Source organism: Oncorhynchus mykiss, chromosome 6, assembly GCF_013265735.2.
Source record: "Oncorhynchus mykiss isolate Arlee chromosome 6, USDA_OmykA_1.1, whole genome shotgun sequence".
NCBI lineage: Eukaryota > Metazoa > Chordata > Actinopteri > Salmoniformes > Salmonidae > Oncorhynchus > Oncorhynchus mykiss.
This window is the reverse complement of record NC_048570.1, coordinates 67,926,698-67,947,214: the sequence shown is the minus strand read 5'-3', so window position 1 is coordinate 67,947,214 and position 20,517 is coordinate 67,926,698. Positions and strand designations below refer to the sequence as shown.

The window sequence follows — 20,517 nt, the reverse complement described above, 5'->3', positions numbered from 1 at the left end:
TCTCATTTTGTCTGTCATAGTTGAAGTGTACCTATGATGAAAATTACAGGCCTCTCATCTTTTTAAGTGGGAGAATTTGCACAATTGGTGGCTGACTAAAGACTGTGACCTGACCACTCTTGCTGGGTGCTTTAATATATCTTTGCCTGAGATGTGCTACTGTAGGGCCCTATAAAATCTGTTTAAAAAAAAAAAATTGCCCAGTTTTTTTCTCTCTCAAATTGTTTTCCCAGGTTTCTGAAATTTTCCTGTTTTTGTTAGTTTTTTGCTCTCAAAACAACACGTTTTTATAGAACATCCAAATATGTTGTTTTCCTAAGTCCACAAAAATGCTTAAACCACACCAGGAGACAATTCCTTAGGTCTGGGAAGAATCTAAGATATTTATATTTTGGAGTGTAGTTAACCTTTAATTCAAGTGAGCAGCAAGCAAGAGAATGCTGTTATTATAGCAGACATGATGGTAGAGTTTGCTAAACAAATACTCACGATATCATTCTGGCAGGTAAGCATAGGCTATTTTGTAGTTAACATTAATTGAGAAAGTTTGGGAGAGCTTTTACATCAGAAGGCAAGTTTGAATTAGCATCATCGCTAACGGCTACACAAAGTGGCAGACGCTCGCACCTCACACAGACGGGCATTCTCATTGCCTCTTCAGAAAGTTGCAGGAAATACAAATCACTGATGCATTCTGTTTTTGTCTTATGATAAACCTAGGCAAATTTATTACTTTTCAGTACATTTACTTGATTCCCTACTAATTTCAATGTTTTTGAATATTGTTGAATTCCGTTTTAATGTCTGGATTCGGTGATTCCGCCATCATTCTCCGCATCGTGGATTTTATAGGGCTCTACTAACAGTAAATTCATGTGTTTGATGATTAGACAGAACAGAACCTTCACTTACAATAATGTGTGCATTCTTAGAGCCTATGCCACTAAAGCTGTGTTCACATTGGCAGTTTGAAGTGACTCAAATCCTCTTGCGACTTGTCTGAAGGGTCAAATCTGATTTATTTGCTCTCAACTGGTTTTTAGACTGCTATTTGGCATATCTTGTTGCTTGCTAGCTACTCTGACAGTTTGATTAGATAGAACATGTTAGTTTGACAATCACACACTAGAGGTATACCGGTTTAATCGGAATGGCTGATTTAATTAGGGCCGATTTCAAGTTTTCATAACAATCGGTAATCTGCATTTTTGGACGCCGATTATATTGCAATCCACGAGGAGACTGCGTGGCAGGCTGAACACCTGTTACGCAAGGTGTCATGGTAAGTTGCTAGCTAGCATTAAACTTATCTTATAAAAAAACAAATAGTGATTATGTTAACCACACATGGTAGATGATATTACTAGTTTAACTAGCTTGTTCTGCGTTGCATATAGTCAATGTGGTGCCTGAAATTGTGTCACTTCTCTTGCGTTCAGTGTAAGCAGAGTCAGGGTATATGCAACAGTTTGGGGTCACCTGGCTCGTTGCAAACTGTGTGAAGACTATTTCTTCCTAACAAAGACCGTAATTAATTTGCCAGTATTTTAAATAATTATGACACAACATTGAAGGTTGTGCAATGTAACAGCAATATTTAGACATAGGGTTGCCACCCGTTCGATAAAATCCGGAACGGTTCCGTATTTCACTGAAACAATAAACGTTTTGTTTTTGAAATGATAGTTTCCGGATTTTACTATATTTATGACCAAAGGCTTGTATTTCTGTGTGTTTATTATATTATAATTAAGTCTATGATTTGATAAAGCAGTCTGACTGAGCGGTGGTAGGCAGCAGCAGGCTCGTAAGCACTCATACAAACCGCACTTTCCTCTGTTTGCCAGCAGCACTTCGCAATGCTTGAAGCACAGCGCTGTTTATGACTTCAAGCCTATCAACTCCGAGATTAGGCTGGCAATACTAAAGTGCCTATAAGAACATCCAATAGTCAAAGGTCTATGAAATACAAATGGTATAGAGAGAAATAGTCCTATAATAACTACAACCTAAAACTTCTTAACTGGGAATATTGAAGACTCATGTTAAAAGGAACCACCAGCTTTCATGCAGTTGAAGTCAGAAGTTTACATACACTTAGGTTGGAGTCATTAAAACTAGTTTTTCAACCACTCCACAAATTACTTGTTAACAAACTATAGTTCTGGCAAGTCGGTTAGGACATCTACTTTGTGCATGACACAAGTAAGTTTCCCAATAATTGATTACAGACAGATTATTTCACTTATAATTCATTGCATCACAATTCCAGTGGGTCAGAAGTTTACATACACTAAATTGACTGTGCCTTTAAACAGCTTGAAAATTCCAGAAAAGTATGTCATGGCTTTAGAAGCCTCTGATAGGCTAATTGACATCATTTGAGTCTATTGGAGGTGTACTTGTGGATGTATTTCAAGGCCTACCTTCAAACTCAGTGCCTCTTTGCTTGACATCATGGGAAAATCAAAAGAAATCAGACAAGACCTCAGAATTATTTTTGTAGACCTCAAGTCTGGTTCATCCTTGGGAGAAATTTCCAAACACCTGAAGGTACCAAGTTCATTTGTATAAACAATAGTACACAAGTATAAACACCATGGGACCACGCAGCTGTCATACCGCTCAGGAAGGAGACACGTTCTGTCTCCTAGAGATGAATGTACTTTGGTGCGAAAAGTGCAAATAAATCCCAGAACAACAGCAAAGGACCTTGTGAAGATGCTGGAGGAAACAGGTACAAAAGTATCTATATCCACAGTAAAATTAGTCCTATATCGACATAACCTGAAAGGCCGCTCAGCAAGGAAGAAGCCACGGTTCAAAAACGCCATTAAAAAAAGCCAGACTGGGCCTCCCGGGTGGCGCAGTGGTTAAGGGCGCTGTACTGCAGCGCCAGCTGTGCCATCAGAGTCCTGGGTTCGCGCCCAGGCTCTGTCGTAACCGGCCGCGACCGGGAGGTCCGTGGGGCGACGCACAATTGGCCTAGCGTCACCCGGGTTAGGGAGGGCTTGGTCGGTAGGGGTGTCCTTGTCTCATCGCGCACCAGCGACTCCTGTGGCGGGCTGGGCGCAGTGTACGCTAGCCAAGGTGGCCAGGTGCACGGTGTTTCCTCCGGCGCATTGGTGCGGCTGGCTTCTGGGTTGGATGTGCGCTGTGTTAAAGAAGCAGCGGCTTGGTTGGTTGTGTATCGGAGGACGCATGACTTTCAACCTTCGTCTCTCCCGAGCCCGTACGGGAGTTGTAGCGATGAGACAAGATAGTAGCTACTACACAATTGGATACTACGAAATTGGGGAGAAAAAGGGGTAAAATTCAAAAAAAGAAAAAGCCAGACTACGGTTTGCAACTGTACATGACATGTATAGTTATATTTTTTGGATAAATGTCCGTCTGTTGAATCAGAAAATAGAACTGTTTGGCCATAATGACCATCGTTATGTTTGGAGGAAAAGGGGTTTGTTTGCAAGCTGAAGAACACCATCTCAACCGTGAAGCACAGGGGTGGCAGCATCATGTTGCCAGCTTTGCTGCAGGAGGGACTGGTGCACTTCACAAAATAGATGGCATCATGAGGGAGGAAAATTGTGGATATATTGAAGCAACATCTCAAGGCATCAGTCAGGAAGTTAAAGCTTGGTCGCAAATGGGTCTTTGCGAATGGGTCCACAATTTTTACTAGGATTAAATGTCAGGAATTGTGAAGAACTGAGTTTAAATGTAGTTGGCTAAGGTGTATGTAAACTTACGACTTCAACTGTATGTCATGTTCTGAGCAAGGAACTTAAACGTTAGCTTTTTTAAATGGCACATATTGGACTTTTACTTTCTTCTCCAACACTGTGTTTTTGCATTATTTAAACCAAATTGAACATGTTTCATTATTTTTTTGAGACTAAATAGATTTTTATGTAATATATTAAGTTAAATTAAAAGTGTTCGTTGTTCATTCAGTATTGTTGTAATTGTCATTATTATAAATAAATACCTCTACTACACACACGCACATTTAGTGAATGTGCTAGAAAGGTAAACAGCTAGCTAGTTGACTGCCCTAGCTAGCCAAAAAGGACTCGTTCTGAAAGTTGGCTCATCTTATCCCCGAGGCTTAATGTCTTATTACATGATGCGTTTATACATTCGAAGCGACTGGGAAACGTCCATGACAGCCATTGTTGTCACCTTAGCTTGCTACATAACTTCTGAGTGATTTGGTGGTGGTGCTCCTGCTTCCTATCAGCCTACACTACTGCGCCCACACCTGTCGTTACAATGACAACTAGCGTAACCATGTCAGCAAAATAATTTTGACTAAACTCCCACACATCTAATTTGATTACTTGTAACTTGCTGTTTGGACAGTCAGTATTCCAAAGCGGTTTTGAAAAACAAAACCGATTTGAGCATTAAGGCCTGTAGTGTGAACAAGGCTTTATACCATAGAGTTCATTGTTTTCATACTGAGCCTTGTGTCAATACACAGGATATTGCAGGCTGGAGAATGGCAATTAATATGTCTTTACACATAACTGTTTAATCAGTACGGCTTCATTAGGCCAACCATTATAAGGCTTCTAAAGAATAGCTAACAATGTCCAATTCAGCTCACTTGTGTCATTTAAATAAAACACATCTCATAAAGTAGGATTTTATTCTGAATCTCAGTTTGAGGTGTTTACTGGTGGATCAAGTATAGGAAAACACCACACTGTCAGCTGTGTGTGCACGTTATACCACACTAAGAAGTAGGCTAATGAACTGAGCCAACGTGCCTTTTTAAACAGATGGCTGCTTTCATAATTCAAAGGACTTGAGGTGACTGCACTGAAGTAGAAGACATTTTACTCTGTCCTACCCTTGGTGAAAGGCTTCTTTTGAAGTATAAACAGTGTGATTAGATTAGACAATTTTAGGAAAGGAGGATGTGTGATAAATGGAGAGGGAAAGCATGATAAATGGTGAGGGGGGATCGATAGGAGGAAACCGGTGAGACTAGGCCTATATGAAGGCCTAGAATCTTTCATCTTGGCAAGAGTTTGCACTAGGCTAGTGTTTTGATGCCAGCATGCTTGTTTTTATTTACAAGATCGATATCAAAGGGATGCAGGCTTAGCATTGGTTGCTTGTAGCCTCGTACCTTCTGAAGCTATAGACAAGCGAGTTCTGCAGTCAATTCTGTTCCGGTAATGCCATTATGAAAATGTCTCCTAATCTCCCCACGCAGCCTTTCCATGGTTTTATCACTCAACAATAGAGAATTGAGTCGGTAAAAGATATGCTCCAGTGCTTGTTTCTACCTTTTCCATATTGCCAGGCTGCATGACCTTACTTTGCTCATCAGTTTCCTTCATTACAGCATCAAGCCTAGCGAACATACTGAGATTAGTCCCAGATTACCACCCAGTCTGAGTCACGCACTGCCAAGAGTGGATAATACAACAAATGCTACACAACTGACTCAGCCCAAGGCCTCAATTAATTTGCTCTCACAAACAAACCATGATGCACTGTTTTTGCCTTTCTCCTCGTACACGACGAGAGAGCGAGCGCCTCTATATTACCACAGCATGTAATTATTATCATAATACATTTAGCCCATCTTTCTGTTTTATAAATTGCCTCCATTAACAAAGTGCAATCATTCTTTTTCAGCGTGTCTAACGTTTATCTTCTCTTGTTTCACAGAACTAGGTTGGTTGCGGGCCCGCCAATGGACCTATAGGAGCTAGCGGAAGTTTAGTTGGCATTGCGTCTGCGTGGACCAGGCAGCATGAAGAGCGAGGTGCCCTCTGAGGCCCAGGGTAGACAGGAGCACCTGAAGGGTCCGCTGGCCAACCCAGAGCCCATGGAGACGGCTAAGAGCTTCCCTGCCAACATGGAGGTGATCGGCAAGGCAGGCAGCGAGTTTGCACCACTGTGTGCCGATACCAGGCACCGGCCCCTGAGGGACATAGGGGCCCGCAGAGACCCAGACAGGGGCCAGCCTGGACGCAAAAAGCGCAAGAGCCAACAGCCAGGGCCCTCGGACTGCTCCCTGAAGGAGGGTCGTGTCAGTGAGGGCTCTCTTCTCCTTCAGCGCCACCAGCCAGATCTCTTGGAGCGACGCAGTGAGGACGAACGCAACCCAGAGTCCTCATTCAGTGACTGTGCCTCCTCTCCCTCCTCCAGCCTGCGCTTCGGGGATTCAGATACTATGAGCTCAGAGGAAGAGGTGGAGGCTGGAGGGACGGGAGCAGCAGGGGGACCGCAGCCAACACAGCAGGCGCCGGTCTCCACCACAGGGGGCGGGACAGGGGTGGGTCTGCGCACCATTCTGGGTCGGACTCGGGGAAGCCGCTCTCATAAGTGGGCACGGTCAGAGGTGGAGCCGGTGCTGCTGAAGCGGCCGTGCCTGAGCGGGCGGCGGTCACTGCATAGGAAGCGGATTGTGAAGCCTGGGTCCGGCGGCATCCAGCGGACTCAGAAGCAGAAAGAGCGCCTACTTCTCCAGAGGAAGAAGCGGGAGGTAATCGCTCGCAGGAAGTACGCGCTGCTCCACAGCACCAGCAGCTCCAGCGAGGAGCTGACCAGCGGGTCATCCTCACCCTCGTCCACAGAGGCAGAGGACGAGCTGTATGTAGACGGCAGCAGCAGCAGCCAGCCAAGCAGCGCAGCTGTGGCCACAGGTAAACTCACCCTCCTTATGCACTCTGGTGTGTGCTTCCGATCTTTTCTCTTGCGCGCGCACACATTTTTTTATAATTTTATTTGAATTACACAGTACAGTCGAAGGATTCAAACATTTAATATGTCATGAATATATGGACATTTATGGATACAGAAGCACATTCTTCTCCATACAGCCCCGCTGCCCATGACAGCTGACACAGAGCAGTACCTGTATCGCTAGCTGCTTTGTCCTACGCAGGTCTGCAATCTGAAGCCCACATACTGTCAGCCTATGTACATGGCAGAGGCTCCCAAATATCAGCACTACAACCCGCGATCTTTCGGTTACTGGCCCAATGCTCTTAACCACTAGTCTACCCGCCACCCCACAAAACAGACCACAGGCAAAGGAGTTGCTCACTGTTAGCCAGCCAGCCAGAGTTGAATCACAGTTAGACTCCACCCGGTGCACCGTTCACTCCTGTCCAACTGCTCTGTTTCCCAGCTGTCTGCTTTGCAGGCCTTGTTAGTATGGAGTGGGGGTGGGGTGGGGAGGTCATGGACGTCCTGATGTTGCAGAGCCCAACATCTCATAATTTTGTCCACATTAGCCAGTCTGTTGCATCACACCCCAGAAATGTGTTGTCAAATTCCTTCATGTCAAATGAATCTAATGCAAGCTAATTTCGGTGAATCCGCTTTGCTCAGAATTGAGATCAATTCCATATTTTTTGCCTCAAGAGAAAAGACTGAGCAAAGGAATGCATGAATGGCCTTCAGAATATACATTTACAGTGTGTATGTACACAGCCTATTCCTACAGTTTTATCCAGTCTCACTGTAACTGTATTGGGGGGAATATATTTGGCCTCTGTGGTGTTGTTCTCAGGAAATGAGCCTGGGGGCCAAGCAACCATTACACTGTTTTTGTTCCATCATGCTGAAAGATGTCCTACCAGGCATTTTTGAAGACACTCAGAATTGGCATTTCTTTCACCAGGCTGGCAGCACTTTCACTCTCACTGTAGCCAGAACTGTGTGCTGTTTACGGTCTCCCTCTCCCCCATTATTTGGAAGAACACTTGATTTGGAAGTGAACATCAACCGAATGCTTGTTACACTCTCAAACACATGACTCCAGTAAACTGTTACTTTATTTAGAGAAAATTATCAAAATAAAGCTCTAGTAAAAGATACATTCCTCCTCTGATTGTGGAAGAGACCATTTTAATCCCTGAGCCTAGTTTGGTTTGTGGCTGACCTTCCCCGCTCTGTGTGCTCAACAGCAATGAGAAAAGCTGCCTAAATATTGATTGATGAATTAGCTCAGTCAGAGCGAGGCTATTTTATGAACAAAGCACAATATCACAGGACTAGGATGGGTGTGGGTGTATCTGTGGGTGTATCAAATTGTATTGGTCACATACACATGGTTAGCAGATGTTAATGCGAGTGTAGCGAAATGCTTGTGCTTCTAGTTCAGACAGTGCAGTAATATCTAACAAGTAATCTAACAATTTCACAACTGCATAATACACACATGTAAAGGGATGGAATAAGAATATATTCATAAATATATGGATGAGCGATGGCCGGGCGGCGTAGGCAAGATGCAATAGATGGTATAAAATACAGTATATACATATGAGATGAGTAATGTAAGATATGTAAACATTACTAAAGTGTATTTTTTTTAAAGTGACTAGTGATCCATTTATTAAAGTGGTTACTGATTTGAGTCTGTTTGTAGGCAGCAGCCTCTCTGTGTTAGTGGTGGCTGTTTAACAGTCTGATGGCCTTGAGAGAGAAGCTGTTTTTCATTCTCTCGGTCCCAGCTTTGATGCACCTGTACTGACCTCGCGCCTTCTGGATGGAAGCGGGGTGAACAGGGAGTGGCTCGGGTGGTTGTTCTTGATCTTTTTGGCCTTCTTGTGACGTCGGGTGCTGTAGGTGTCCTAGAGGGCAGGTAAGTTTGCCCCCGGTGATGCGTTGTGCAGACCGCACCACCTTCTGGAGAGCCTTGCGGTTGACAACCCGACAGGATGCTCTCAATTGTGCATCTGTAAAAGTTTTTGGTGACAAGACAAATTTCTTCAGCCTCCTGAGGTTGAAGAGGCGCTGTTGTGCTGCCTTCACCACGCTGTCGGTGTGGGTGGACCATTTCAGTTTGTCCGTGATGTGTACGCCAAGGAACCACGATCATCTCCTTTGTTTTGTTGACGTTGAGTGAGAGGTCGATTTTCCTGGCGCCACAATAACAAGTTCCCTCACCACCTCCCTGTAGGCCGTCTCGTCGTTGTTGGTAATCAAGCCCACTACTGTTGTGTCATCTGCAAACTTGATGATTGAGTTGGATGCGTGCTTGGCTGCGCAGTCATGGGTGAACAGGGAGTACAGGAGGGGTCTGAGCATGCACCCTTGTGGGGCCCCAGTGTTGAGGATCAGCGAAGTGGAGATGTTTCCTACCTTCACCACCTGGGGACGGCCCATCAAAGTCTAGGACCCAATTGCACAGTGTGGGGTTGAGAGACCCAGGGCCTCAAGCTTAATGATGAGCTTGGAGGGTACTATGGTGTTGAATGCTGAGCTGTAGTCAATGAACAGCATTCTTACATAGGTATTCCTCTTGTCCAGTTGAGATAGGGCAGTGGGATGGCGATTGCATCGTCTGTGGACCTATTGGGGCGGTATGCAAACTGAAGTGGGTCTAGGGGGGCAGGTAAGGTGGAGGTGATATGATCCTTGACTAGTCTCTCAAAGCACTTCATGATGACAGAAGTGAGTGCTATGGGTGGCGCTAGTCATTTCAAAACATAATACTACATAGTTTCCTTAGGACTCGAAGCGAGGCGACCATCTCTGTGGGTGTATCTGTGGGTATTGACATTTTTTTTATTTTTTTATTCTGTCCGCAGTGTTTGAGCTCTGTGCAGCTTTGTAGGTGCCACAGGTAGAGGCAGTGAAAAGTCCAGCATTTTCCATTCTTTTGAACATAGCTCTTGTGCAGTGGAATACAAACATAGAAGTTAAGCCCAAGGGTTTGCTGGAATATGACCCCTGGGCCATGGCCAAGCCTGTTAGGATTTTTATGAATTTACATAGGCTGAAAATGCCTGAAACAAAGAGGGCTATGTTCAAGGGACATTTCTGTTTTTTTCCTCGCATATTCATACGCCTCTTTAGGAACCTCTGAGGCTGGTTCTTCAGCAGTTACCATGAATATACATGCTTTGATGGAGCTCTAATGTATGTGTTTCACTTTGAGACATCCAAATGAGGGCCAGCATCGATTGCTATAAAAGGTGCTATAGAAAGGCCCGGTGCTGCACACACACATTTCAAGTTTCAGACTATATATGCGCATTTTGAATTTCCTGTTGAGTAGCAATAGCATCTTCCCTCCCACATATCTCAGTCTTGCACACGGTCATTATTATGTAGCACATTCTCTTTGTTCTACCGAGGTCACTCACTGGTCACTCACTGGCTACTCTCTATCACACCGCTGAGTCACCCTGACCTGTGAATACCAGTGGAAAATAGACTTTGCACGCAAGGTGGGTAGGTACTGCTGATGGGGGCAAACCGACCTTGCACCGCTACCCGGAGAACCAAACCTGGCAGCCCAGAAACCAAGCCTCTTCCTCTGTCTGAGCTGCAGGTGTCTGGGTTTATGCACCCAGCTTCTCCTCCCACAACACACCATAGTACAGCAGGGTAGAGCAGCACAGCACGCCTCTGACAACCACCTGCTGTTTCCTGAGCTGCACCGCTACAACACAAGCCAAAGAACGCCATTTTTCAAGAAACTCTTAATTTTCCGTTCCTGCCCTACCCTCTTTCACCTCTCTCAGTTGAATGTCTTCGTGTAGCTAAGCTGTAATAGTGTTTCCACTCAGTGGCCCTGGGGAAGGATCGAGCGGGTCATGGGGCGAGGCTGCCTCTCTGTGTCTTTGCTATGGGAAGTAGGTGGGTGGAGAGGACTGACTCAAGCACTAAGCCCCACTGTATCTTGCTAACAACAAGGGCTCTCAGAGGAGAAACTATGCCATTGTTTAGAGGAGAGGAGAGGAGGCAGTCAGTAGAGATAGATCTCTATTGGCCAGAGGAGGGGATTAATGTAATGGACATAAAAAGGCCCAATCACCAAGCTGCCTATTCGTCAGACTTTAAATACATGGACATGACAGGAGTGTTTTAGTACTGTAATTCCTGTATTCATGTCACAATATAGACATATTTCTTGCAGTAGGGTATGAAATCATGACAGTTCTATACATTACATTTCTATCAGCAACTGTCCATACTGTGTGTTATGCCAAGCTGCATACACCCCTGAGGTCACAATCGGCCCTTTCTCAACTGCAAAATGGAGAATGCAGACACTACACACTGAAATAAATATCTATTCAAAGCTAGCTGCCAGGACATGTATCTTATTTGTCAATGTCAATAGTCACGTCTGCCCTTGTTATGATGCGAGGTCATATAGTCTTCTTATTTACATTCCCTGAACCAGGAAGTGTTTGTGTAGAGCAGTATGTTTCATGAGGGAGAGAGGTAGCTAGGTTAGGAGAGGGTGCTAAGCAGCAGCACCCAGTGGACCACTGCAATAGAACTCACTCAGGGGAGTGCTGATGTTCACTAGAGCAACAAGCCACTGCTCATTGCACAGGCACACACAAACCACACAGCATCTATGAGGCAACACATGGCACAGTTGAACCTAATGTTACAATCATTTCAGTATAGTAATAATACACAGTGGACTAGAATGAATTTCGTTTTTGATCTGTAATTTTAAATCTGTAAAAATATGTCTGTAGATCAAACAGATAGTCAGTATAAGGACCACATTTAGAACTAGCTGTTTGGGGTGGTGTGACAAAAATAAGCCTCTTGCCTTCCTGGTTGCGATGTTATGAAATGTTAAGTGTATTGAACACACCCTGGGCCTCTTCCTGACAGTGAGGCCAGGTCAGGCATGGCTGGAATGAGAGATACTAGACAGGGGACCAATCAGAGTGCAGATGCAGAGATTGCACTGCAAATCCTGCAGACAGTGGAGAGCAGAGCAGCATTTACTGACCTACATTTCACACAGGCCCAGTACACAGACTGTTAGCCTGCACACCCACACCACAATCGCTATTCATTTATACTGATACTGATACTCCTATTTAGCTTTGGGTGTGTTTCTCGCCTGGTGAGGAAGAACCACCAGAAGATGCTGGTGGAGGTTGTTTTATGTTGCTGCGTAACACACATGAGGTCATGTGTTGTCAACCAGCCATCTTCACAACAGAGCCTGCAACATACAGCAACAGACATGTACAGTATAACCTCTCTGGAATTAACTGCGTACTAAAACGGATGCAATTTTATTTACGTAAAGTGGATTTCCGGCGACTTTTCCAGCTACTTTATATGATCATTATCAGTTCAACATTGTTTACATCAGGATTTACAGGTCAAATTGCCAGATGTGTCTCTCCTCAGTATACTCTTATCTATTCGGATGCAGCTACTCGCCCAAGCCTCTCCAGGTTCTCCTTTACCCAAATCCAGATAGCAGATGTTCTGAAAGAGCTGCAAAACCTGGACCTGTACAAATCAGCTGGGCTTGACAATCTGGAACCCTCTATTTCTGAAACTATCCGCCGCCATTGTCGCAACCCCTAACACCAGCCTGTTCAACCTCTCTTTCATATCGTCTGAGATCCCCATGGATTGGAAAGCTGCCGCAGTCATCCCCATCTTCAAAGGGGGAGACACCCTGGACCCAAACTGTTACAGACCTATATCCATCCTGCCCTGCCTATCTAAGGTCTTCGAAAGCCAGGTCAACAAACAGGTCACTGACCATCTTGAATCCCTCCGTACCTTCTCCGCTGTGCAATCTGGTTTCCGAGCCGGTCACGGGTGCACCTCAGCCACGCTCAAGGTACTAAATGATATCATAACCGCCATCGACAAAAGACAGTACTGTGCAGCCGTCTTCATCGACCTTGCCAAGGCTTTCGACTCTGTCAATCACCATTATTCTTATCGGCAGACTCAGTAGCCTCGGTTTTTCTGATGACTGCCTTGCCTGGTTCACCAACTACTTTGCAGACAGAGTTCAGTGTGTCAAATCGGAGGGCATGCTGTCCGGTCCTCTGGCAGTCTCTATGGGGGTGCCACAGGGTTCAATTCTCGGGCCGACTCTTTTCTCTGTATATATCAATGATGTTGCTCTTGCTGCGGGCGATTCACTGATCCACCTCTACGCAGACGACACCATTCTGTATACTTCCGGCCCGTCCTTGGACAATGTGCTATCTAACCTCCAAACGAGCCTCAATGCCATACAACACTTCTTCCGTGGCCTCCAACTGCTCTTAAACGCTAGTAAAACCAAATGCATGCTTTTCAACCGTTCGCTGCCTGCACCCGCACGCCCGACTAGCATCACCACCCTGGATGGTTCCAACCTAGAATATGTGGACATCTGTAAGTACCTAGGTGTCTGGCTAGACTGTAAACTCTCCTTCCAGACTCATATCAAACATCTCCAATCTAAAATCAAATCTAGAATCGGCTTTCTATTCCGCAACAAAGCCTCCTTCACTCACGCCGCCAAACTTACCCTAGTAAAACTGACTATCCTACCGATCCTCGACTTCGGCGATGTCATCTACAAAATAGCTTCCAATACTCTACTCAGCAAACTGGATGCAGTTTATCACAGTGCCATCCGTTTTGTTACTAAAGCACCTTATACCACCCACCACTGTGACCTGTATGCTCTAGTCGGCTGGCCCTCGCTACATATTCGTCGCCAGACCCACTGGCTCCAGGTCATCTACAAGTCCATGCTAGGTAAAGCTCCGCCTTATCTCAGTTCACTGGTCACGATGGCAACACCCACCCGTAGCACGCGCTCCAGCAGGTGTATCTCACTGATCATCCCTAAAGCCAACACCTCATTTGGCTGCCTTTCGTTCCAGTTCTCTGCTGCCTGTGACTGGAACAAATTGCAAAAATCGCTGAAGTTGGAGACTTATCTCCCTCACCAACTTCAAACTTCTGCTATCTGAGCAGCTAACCGATCGCTGCAGCTGTACATAGTCTATCGGTAAATAGCCCATCCAATTTTACCTACCTCATCCCCATACTGTTTATATTTATTTACTTTTCTGCTCTTTTGCACACCAATATCTCTACCTGTACATGACCATCTGATCATTTATCACTCCAGTGTTAATCTGCAAAATTGTAATTATTCACATACCTCCTCATGCCTTTTGCACACAATGTATATAGACTCTCTTTTTTTTCCTACTGTGTTATTGACTTGTTAATTGTTTACTCCATGTGTAACTCTGTGTTGTCTGTTCACACTGCTATGCTTTATCTTGGCCAGGTCGCAGATGCAAATGAGAACTTGTTCTCAACTAGCCTACCTGGTTAAATAAAGGTGAAATAAATACAAAAAATAGTCACTTTACCCTGCTACATTACCAAAGTTATGTGGACACCTGCTCGTCGAACATCTCATTTCAAAATCATGGACATTAATGTGGAGTTGGTCCTTCCCCCCTTTGCTTAACAGCCTCCACTCTTCTGGGAAGGCTTTCCACTAGATGTAGAAACATTGCTGCGTGGACTTGCTTCCATTCAGCCACCAGCATTTGTGAGGTTGGGCGATTAGGCCTGGCTCGCAGTCGGCGTTCCAATTCATCCCAAAGGTGTTCGACGGGGTTGAGGTCGGGGCTCTGTGCAGACCAGTCAAGTTCCTCCACACCGATCTTGACAAAACCATTTCTGTATGGACCTCGCTTTGTGCACGGGGGCATTGTCATGCTGAAATAGAAAAGGGCCTTCCCCAAACTGTTGCCACAAAGTTGGAAGCACAGAATCGTCTAGAATGTCATTGTATGCTGTAGCGTTAATATTTCCCTTCACTGGAACTAAGGGGCCTAGCCCACATCGTGAAACAGCCCCAGACCATTATTCCTCCTCCACCAAACTTTACAGTTGGCACTATACATTCCGGCAGGTAGCGTACTCCTGGAATTCGCGGTACCCAGATTTGCCTGTCGGACTGCTAGATGGTGAAGCGTGATTAATTACTCCAGAGAACGCGTTTCCACTGCTCTAAAGTTCAATGGAAGCGAGCTTTACACCACTCCAGCTGACGCTTGGCATTGCGCATGGTGATCTTAGGTTTGTGTGCGGCTGCTTGACCATGGAAACCCATTTCATGAAGCTCCCGACGAACAGTTCTTGTGCTGACATTGCTTCCAGAGGCAGTTTGGAACTCAGTAGTGATTGTTGCAAACGAGGACAGACTATTTTTACACGCTTCAAGCACTCTGTTATTACATTCTGTGAGCTTGTGTGTCCTACCACTTCATGGCTGAGCCATTGTTTCTCATAGGCGTTTCCACTTCACAATAACAGCACTTACAGTTGACCGGGGCAGCTCTAGCAGGGCAAACATTTGACAAACTGACTTGTTGGAAAGGTGTTATCCTATGTAAGGGAATACCCCCCTGATTTGGACAAAAACAAATGGCGGTATATTGGCATTGGACAAACCATATACACGATGGTCAATACCACCCAATTTGGCGTTGATTCATGCAAAGTATATTGCAAATGCCATATGGCAATTGCCAATTGTAACACTTCAAAATTCCAATAGGGGGCGTGTGCGTTCCACCGGGGCATTTCATATTGCAAATGGCACCCAAGTCAACATCCAAAAGCCAAATTTTGAAAAATGAAATTTTAAAAAAAAAACTTAAAACCCCTTAAAAAAGTGCTTTCTGGACCTTTTTTCGAAATTCTTTCGAGTTTTTTGTCAATTACACATGTGTAAGTACTGTATGAGTATACTTTTGTCATCATATATATATATATTTTTTAAGTACATGCGCATAAGGCATATGTTTTGTCCATTTGCAATATGATTTCATAGGAAGTCAAAAGTCAAAAGTCAAAAATGTCAAAATTTGGTAAAAAACTTCACACATCCTTAAAAAAGTGCTTTCTGGACCTTTTTTCAAAATTCTTTCGATTTTTGTGTCAATTACACATGTATAAGAACTTTATCAACATACTTTAGTCATACTTTATTATCATATATATATATTTTTTTTTTACTTGTGCATAAGGCATATGTTTTCTCCATTTGGAATATGATTTCATAGGAAGTCAAAAGTCAAAAGTCAAAAATGTCAAAATTTGGTAAAAAACTTCATACATCCTTAAAAAAGTGCTTTCTTGACCTTTTTTCAAAATTCTTTCGATTTTTGTGTCAACACATGTATAAGAACTTTATCAACATACTTTAGTCATGCTTTATTATCATATTTTTTTTACTTGTGCATAAGGCATATGTTTTCTCCATTTGCAATATGATGTCATAGGAAGTCAAAAGTCAAAGTCAAAAGTAACGATTTTCCTCCGTGCAACTGATGATCTAAAATGTGCAACAAAATTTTTTTGATTTTTTTTGTTTATGTTTCCTTACTTTTTCAAAGTCACTGTGCATTTGCAATATGTTTTAATGGGCAGATACCATCACGAATTTGTCATGCTCAAAATTCAAACTTTACTTTGCTCAAACTATACCTTGGTCAACTTGTATTACATATTTCTTTTTGTTTTACTTGTGCATAAGGCATATGTTTTCTCCATTTGCAATATGATGTCATAGGAAGTCAAAAGTCAAAAGTAAATATTTTCCTCCGTGCACCTGGTGATCTGAAATGTGCACCTGGTGACCTGAAATGTGCACCTGGTGATCTAAAATATGCAACTGGTAACCCCAAAAAAAAAATTTGGGATGTTTTTTTGTTTATGTTTCCTTACTTTTTCAAAGTCACTGTACATTTGCAATATGTTTTAATGGGCAGGTACCATCACGAATTTGTCATGCTCAAAATTCAAACTTTACTTTGCTCAAACTATACCTTGGTCAACTTGTATTACATATTTCTTTTTGTTTTACTTGTGCATAAGGCATATGTTTTCTCCATTTGCAATATGTGCAAATATGTTGACCCCGAATCCCGAGTTTCGGCTCGATAGGTCATTTGGTGTCCGAGAAAAACCCTAATTGGTGCTGAAAATCCACTTATTTCCATGCCTTGCTACGGGGTCCTTGAACGAGCTATCGGACAGAAACTTTGGGGTCCGTCTCTATGGGCCGAGCCGGTTTCAACGCACCTAGCCTTGCGTCTCTGAGACTTTTCTAAACGTCGTCATTTTCGTGATGCAAAAATGAATTGAAGTTATTGCGAATGTACGAGGCTGTTTCTCGGTCCGAGAACCATCTAGAGCCACGTAACTCGCCACGCACCATGGCCCGGAGGTCTAGAACAGGTTTCTAAAGTTTCGGAACTCTAGGTCCGACCGTTCTTTTTTAGCTCGAACAAAGCTAACTATTGCGGCCACTGTCTGTCTCTACGCACCCCAATACGTCCCTCCATCCAAGTTGTGTTTTAGTGCAATTTTTTTTTCCTTTGATTTTTTTTGGGAAAAATGACTGATTTACAGTTCATGGGGGTTGCCTAATCACATATATGAAGTTTTGGACAGATCAGACTTTTTTAACCCTTCGAAACAGCCCCTGAGACACCAATTATGGCACTTCCGGTTGGCACAGGAAGCTATAAGTCACCACATATCCTCATTGGGGTATGCTGTTACAGAATCCTGAGTTTTAAGTCCTTACGTTAAGAATTGACTGATCTACACAGGGTTGAATGCACTATGTCTATCAAACTGCATGCAGTGTATGGGTAAACACTTTTAGGGGCATTTTAACCACTTCCGGTTGGTCCAGGAAGCTTAGAATCGACACAGGTAGACCTCATAGTGGCCTGATGGACTGGTACCGAAGACAGGTTCATACGGCATTCATAACCCACATAGGCCTCAGGTTGAAATTAGGGGTGCAGGCAATGTATTCCTATGGGGAGAGATGACACTGTAATCTGTGAGATCAAAAAACACTGTTTTACTGTGAAGGGTTAATGCCACACGGTCAAGGTTAGGCTTGTTGAGATCGGGAGGACCTTAGGAACATTCATGTGGTGGAATTTTTCTTCTCACCCTAACGGTTCTCTCACTGTCACTCAAAAGCAAATGACATTGTGGGGCAGGCTTCATTTTGGGCCTACTATTCTAATGGTCGGTTATTTTGTTATTTCAGAAAATCATAGAAAATCACAGAAATGTCGCAGAGCTCCGCAGCACACTTTAAAAAGATTCGTATGAACACCCTGCAACTGGATCTGTAACCGTTGAAAAAAAAAAACGCCTATTTGTGACCATCACCAATTTGTCATTGTTCCGTTTCTCTTAAATGACGATAGATAAATGGCTGGTTCTTTTTTTATTGACACCGGAGGCTCCTTGGCTTTGACCCGAAGTGGAAAAATAATTTCTCTACTTCCATTTTAAGCCTTTAATCCCAGAAAAATGGCCGTAGCTCAAAAACCGTCGAGGCCTAGACGCCATCCCGTTCGGGGCCAACTGCCCCTTGAGCCAAACCTACGCTCGCCAAGTTTCGGCTTCGAAATATTTTCAGTTTTTGAGATAAGGCCCCGTCGCGATTCGTGATGTTTTGCCAAATTGCCATATGATTCCGTATGCCATCTGGTGGGAGTGTCCGGGACGGCGGAAAAACGGTCCGAAACTTGTTTTTTTTTTTAAACGGGAACCGAAAGTCCGACAAAGTTCATTCGACGACTTCCCGGTAGGTCCGGCCCTACCGCACGTCCCGACGCCGACCGCGAATTTTACAAACGATTTCGGACGTCGGGTAAGGGACCGTACATTTGCAATATGGACTTTCTCACTGATCATACACGAAATGCCGAAATGTTCCCTTAAGGTATGGTGCCACATTAAAAGTCACTAAGCTTTTGGCTCCTGAGTGGCGCAGCGCTCTAAGGCACTGCATCTCAGTGCTAGAGGCGTCACTACAGACCCTGATTCAATTCCAGGCTGTATCACAACCAGCCGTGATTGGAAGTACCATAGGGCGGCACACAATCGGCCCAGCGTTGTAAAATAGGCCGTCATCGTAAAGTAATAATTTGTTCTTCACTGACATTCCTTGTTAACTAAATAATAAAAAAATATTGCATGGTTGTGTGCTCGATTTTATACACCGGTCAGCAACAGGTGTGGCTGAATCCACTAATTTGAAGGGGTGTCCACATACTTCTGTATATGTAGTGTATCTACCTCAAGTACCTCGTACCCCTGCACATTGATCTGGTACTGGTACTCCCTGTATATAGTTCCATTCTTGTGTATTTTATTTTATTCCTCTTGTCTTAGTTTTAAAAAATGTACATATATATTTTAGTCTGCATCAATTGGGAAGGTTCGTAAGCAAGCATTTCACAATATAGTCTACACCAGTTGTATTCGGCGCAAGTCATTTTAATAACATTTGATTTGACTGTGTTGTGTTCCAGTTTCTCTGGATGAAGACGTGGTGGTGATCGAGGCGACCCCTGCACCCCCTGTCCCAGCCAGCGAGGAGATCAACGTCACCTCCACCGACAGCGAGGTGGAGATAGTCAACGTGGGAGATGGCTTCAGGTGAGCACCTTCCCCTGTCTCCTCTCTGAGGAGATCAACGCTGTACAGAGCTAATGAACCACAGTGGAAAATCGAAGGAAGTGAGATGGTAAAGTACTTTGGCTGTGAAATTCTCTCTCGGGAGAAAAAACATCCACCTCAATATTTCCCCCCATCTTTAAGCTCTGAAAGTAATCTAAATGGCACTGGCCTTCATTTGTGTCCTGAGACAGCCTGGCCCTTCAGTATTGACAGTACTTTATCCTCGTGGCTCTGACGATATAATCACAGTCAACTGTGGTGTGTCTAATATAGGCTCGCTGGGCACTGGCTTCTCAAGTGTCATAACATTTTCTGAGACTGCCACATTGGGCTGGGGTAGTGTTTTTCCAGGATACCTCAGAAATGCAGTGTAGGCCCTTGGAGTGCTATTTGGCCCCTATGGAAAAGTTGCTGGTATCGCTGTGGCAGGAGAGATAATGCTCATCTGGGATTGGCCATGAAGCTGGCAGGCTGCAGCATTGCACTGGCATTCCACCGCTCTCCCAGCTGTTGCTATCGCTGTCTTCTTCAAGGGCAAGGCTTCCATACAGTAATACACAAGCTATCTCCCCATCCTCCATCAAAAATCTAACGAGAGACCCTCTCTCCCCCAGGGCATTTTCATCTGACCCTCAGTTAACTCTGATTCATGGTCCAGTTACCTCTGATGCCCCTGTCAGGGAACTGCAGGTTCAGTTCGTCTCTCTGGTACAGTCTCTGATCTAGAGAACCAGGACATTAGATCCAGGTGGATTTGCTTTTCTTCTCGCAGCACGCTCTCCTGAACTGATATTACTAAAACATGGGAAATAAATGCCAGCTGGTTACAGGTTACCAGGGCTTTTGGCAGGCTTTGTGAAGTGGGTACCCAGAGTGTAGTCTTTCCACATAGACCTAGGCCTACATGATTTCTCTATCTGACTCTTGTGGGATGTCTTCTGAAAATGCTCTCTGCCATGACCTGAGGAGAGTTGATCTCATGCATTGGGATTTTACAGCAGTGCCAGTGTGAGAGCGCTATGCTACAGTATATCGGTGCTGTTGAGCTGATATAGTGGTGTTCCTCTCTGAGTTGATTCTGTTTCTACTTGTCTCCCCTCTACTTTCTCTCCTTGAACCCCTCTCATTTCTTTAATTGTTATTGAGGTGTCTTGGTGCATAGCACTGAGACTCATTTACACCAGCTTGATTCCATTATCTCACCCTCTGCTGCCAGAAATAGGAAGGCCTGTGAATTTC

General features: G+C 44.2%; 1 protein-coding gene across 6 annotated transcripts in view; it reads left to right on the top strand.

Annotated features, from left to right (window-relative positions):
* The window catches only part of LOC110526411 (E3 ubiquitin-protein ligase Arkadia), a 50,490-nt gene that overhangs the window by 6,422 nt on the left and 23,551 nt on the right, over window positions 1-20,517 (top strand). For 5 of the 6 annotated variants that reach the window (XM_036980797.1, XM_036980800.1, XM_036980802.1 and 2 more), the window contains exons 2-3: window positions 5,686-6,665; window positions 19,131-19,257. In XM_036980797.1, coding sequence (XP_036836692.1) covers window positions 5,771-6,665; window positions 19,131-19,257 — 1,022 coding nt within the window. In that variant the 5' untranslated portion in view covers window positions 5,686-5,770. Of the gene's footprint in view, window positions 1-1,258; window positions 1,283-5,685; window positions 6,666-19,130; window positions 19,258-20,517 lie in introns of those variants that run through there. The other variant, XM_036980798.1, reaches the window with a different exon arrangement.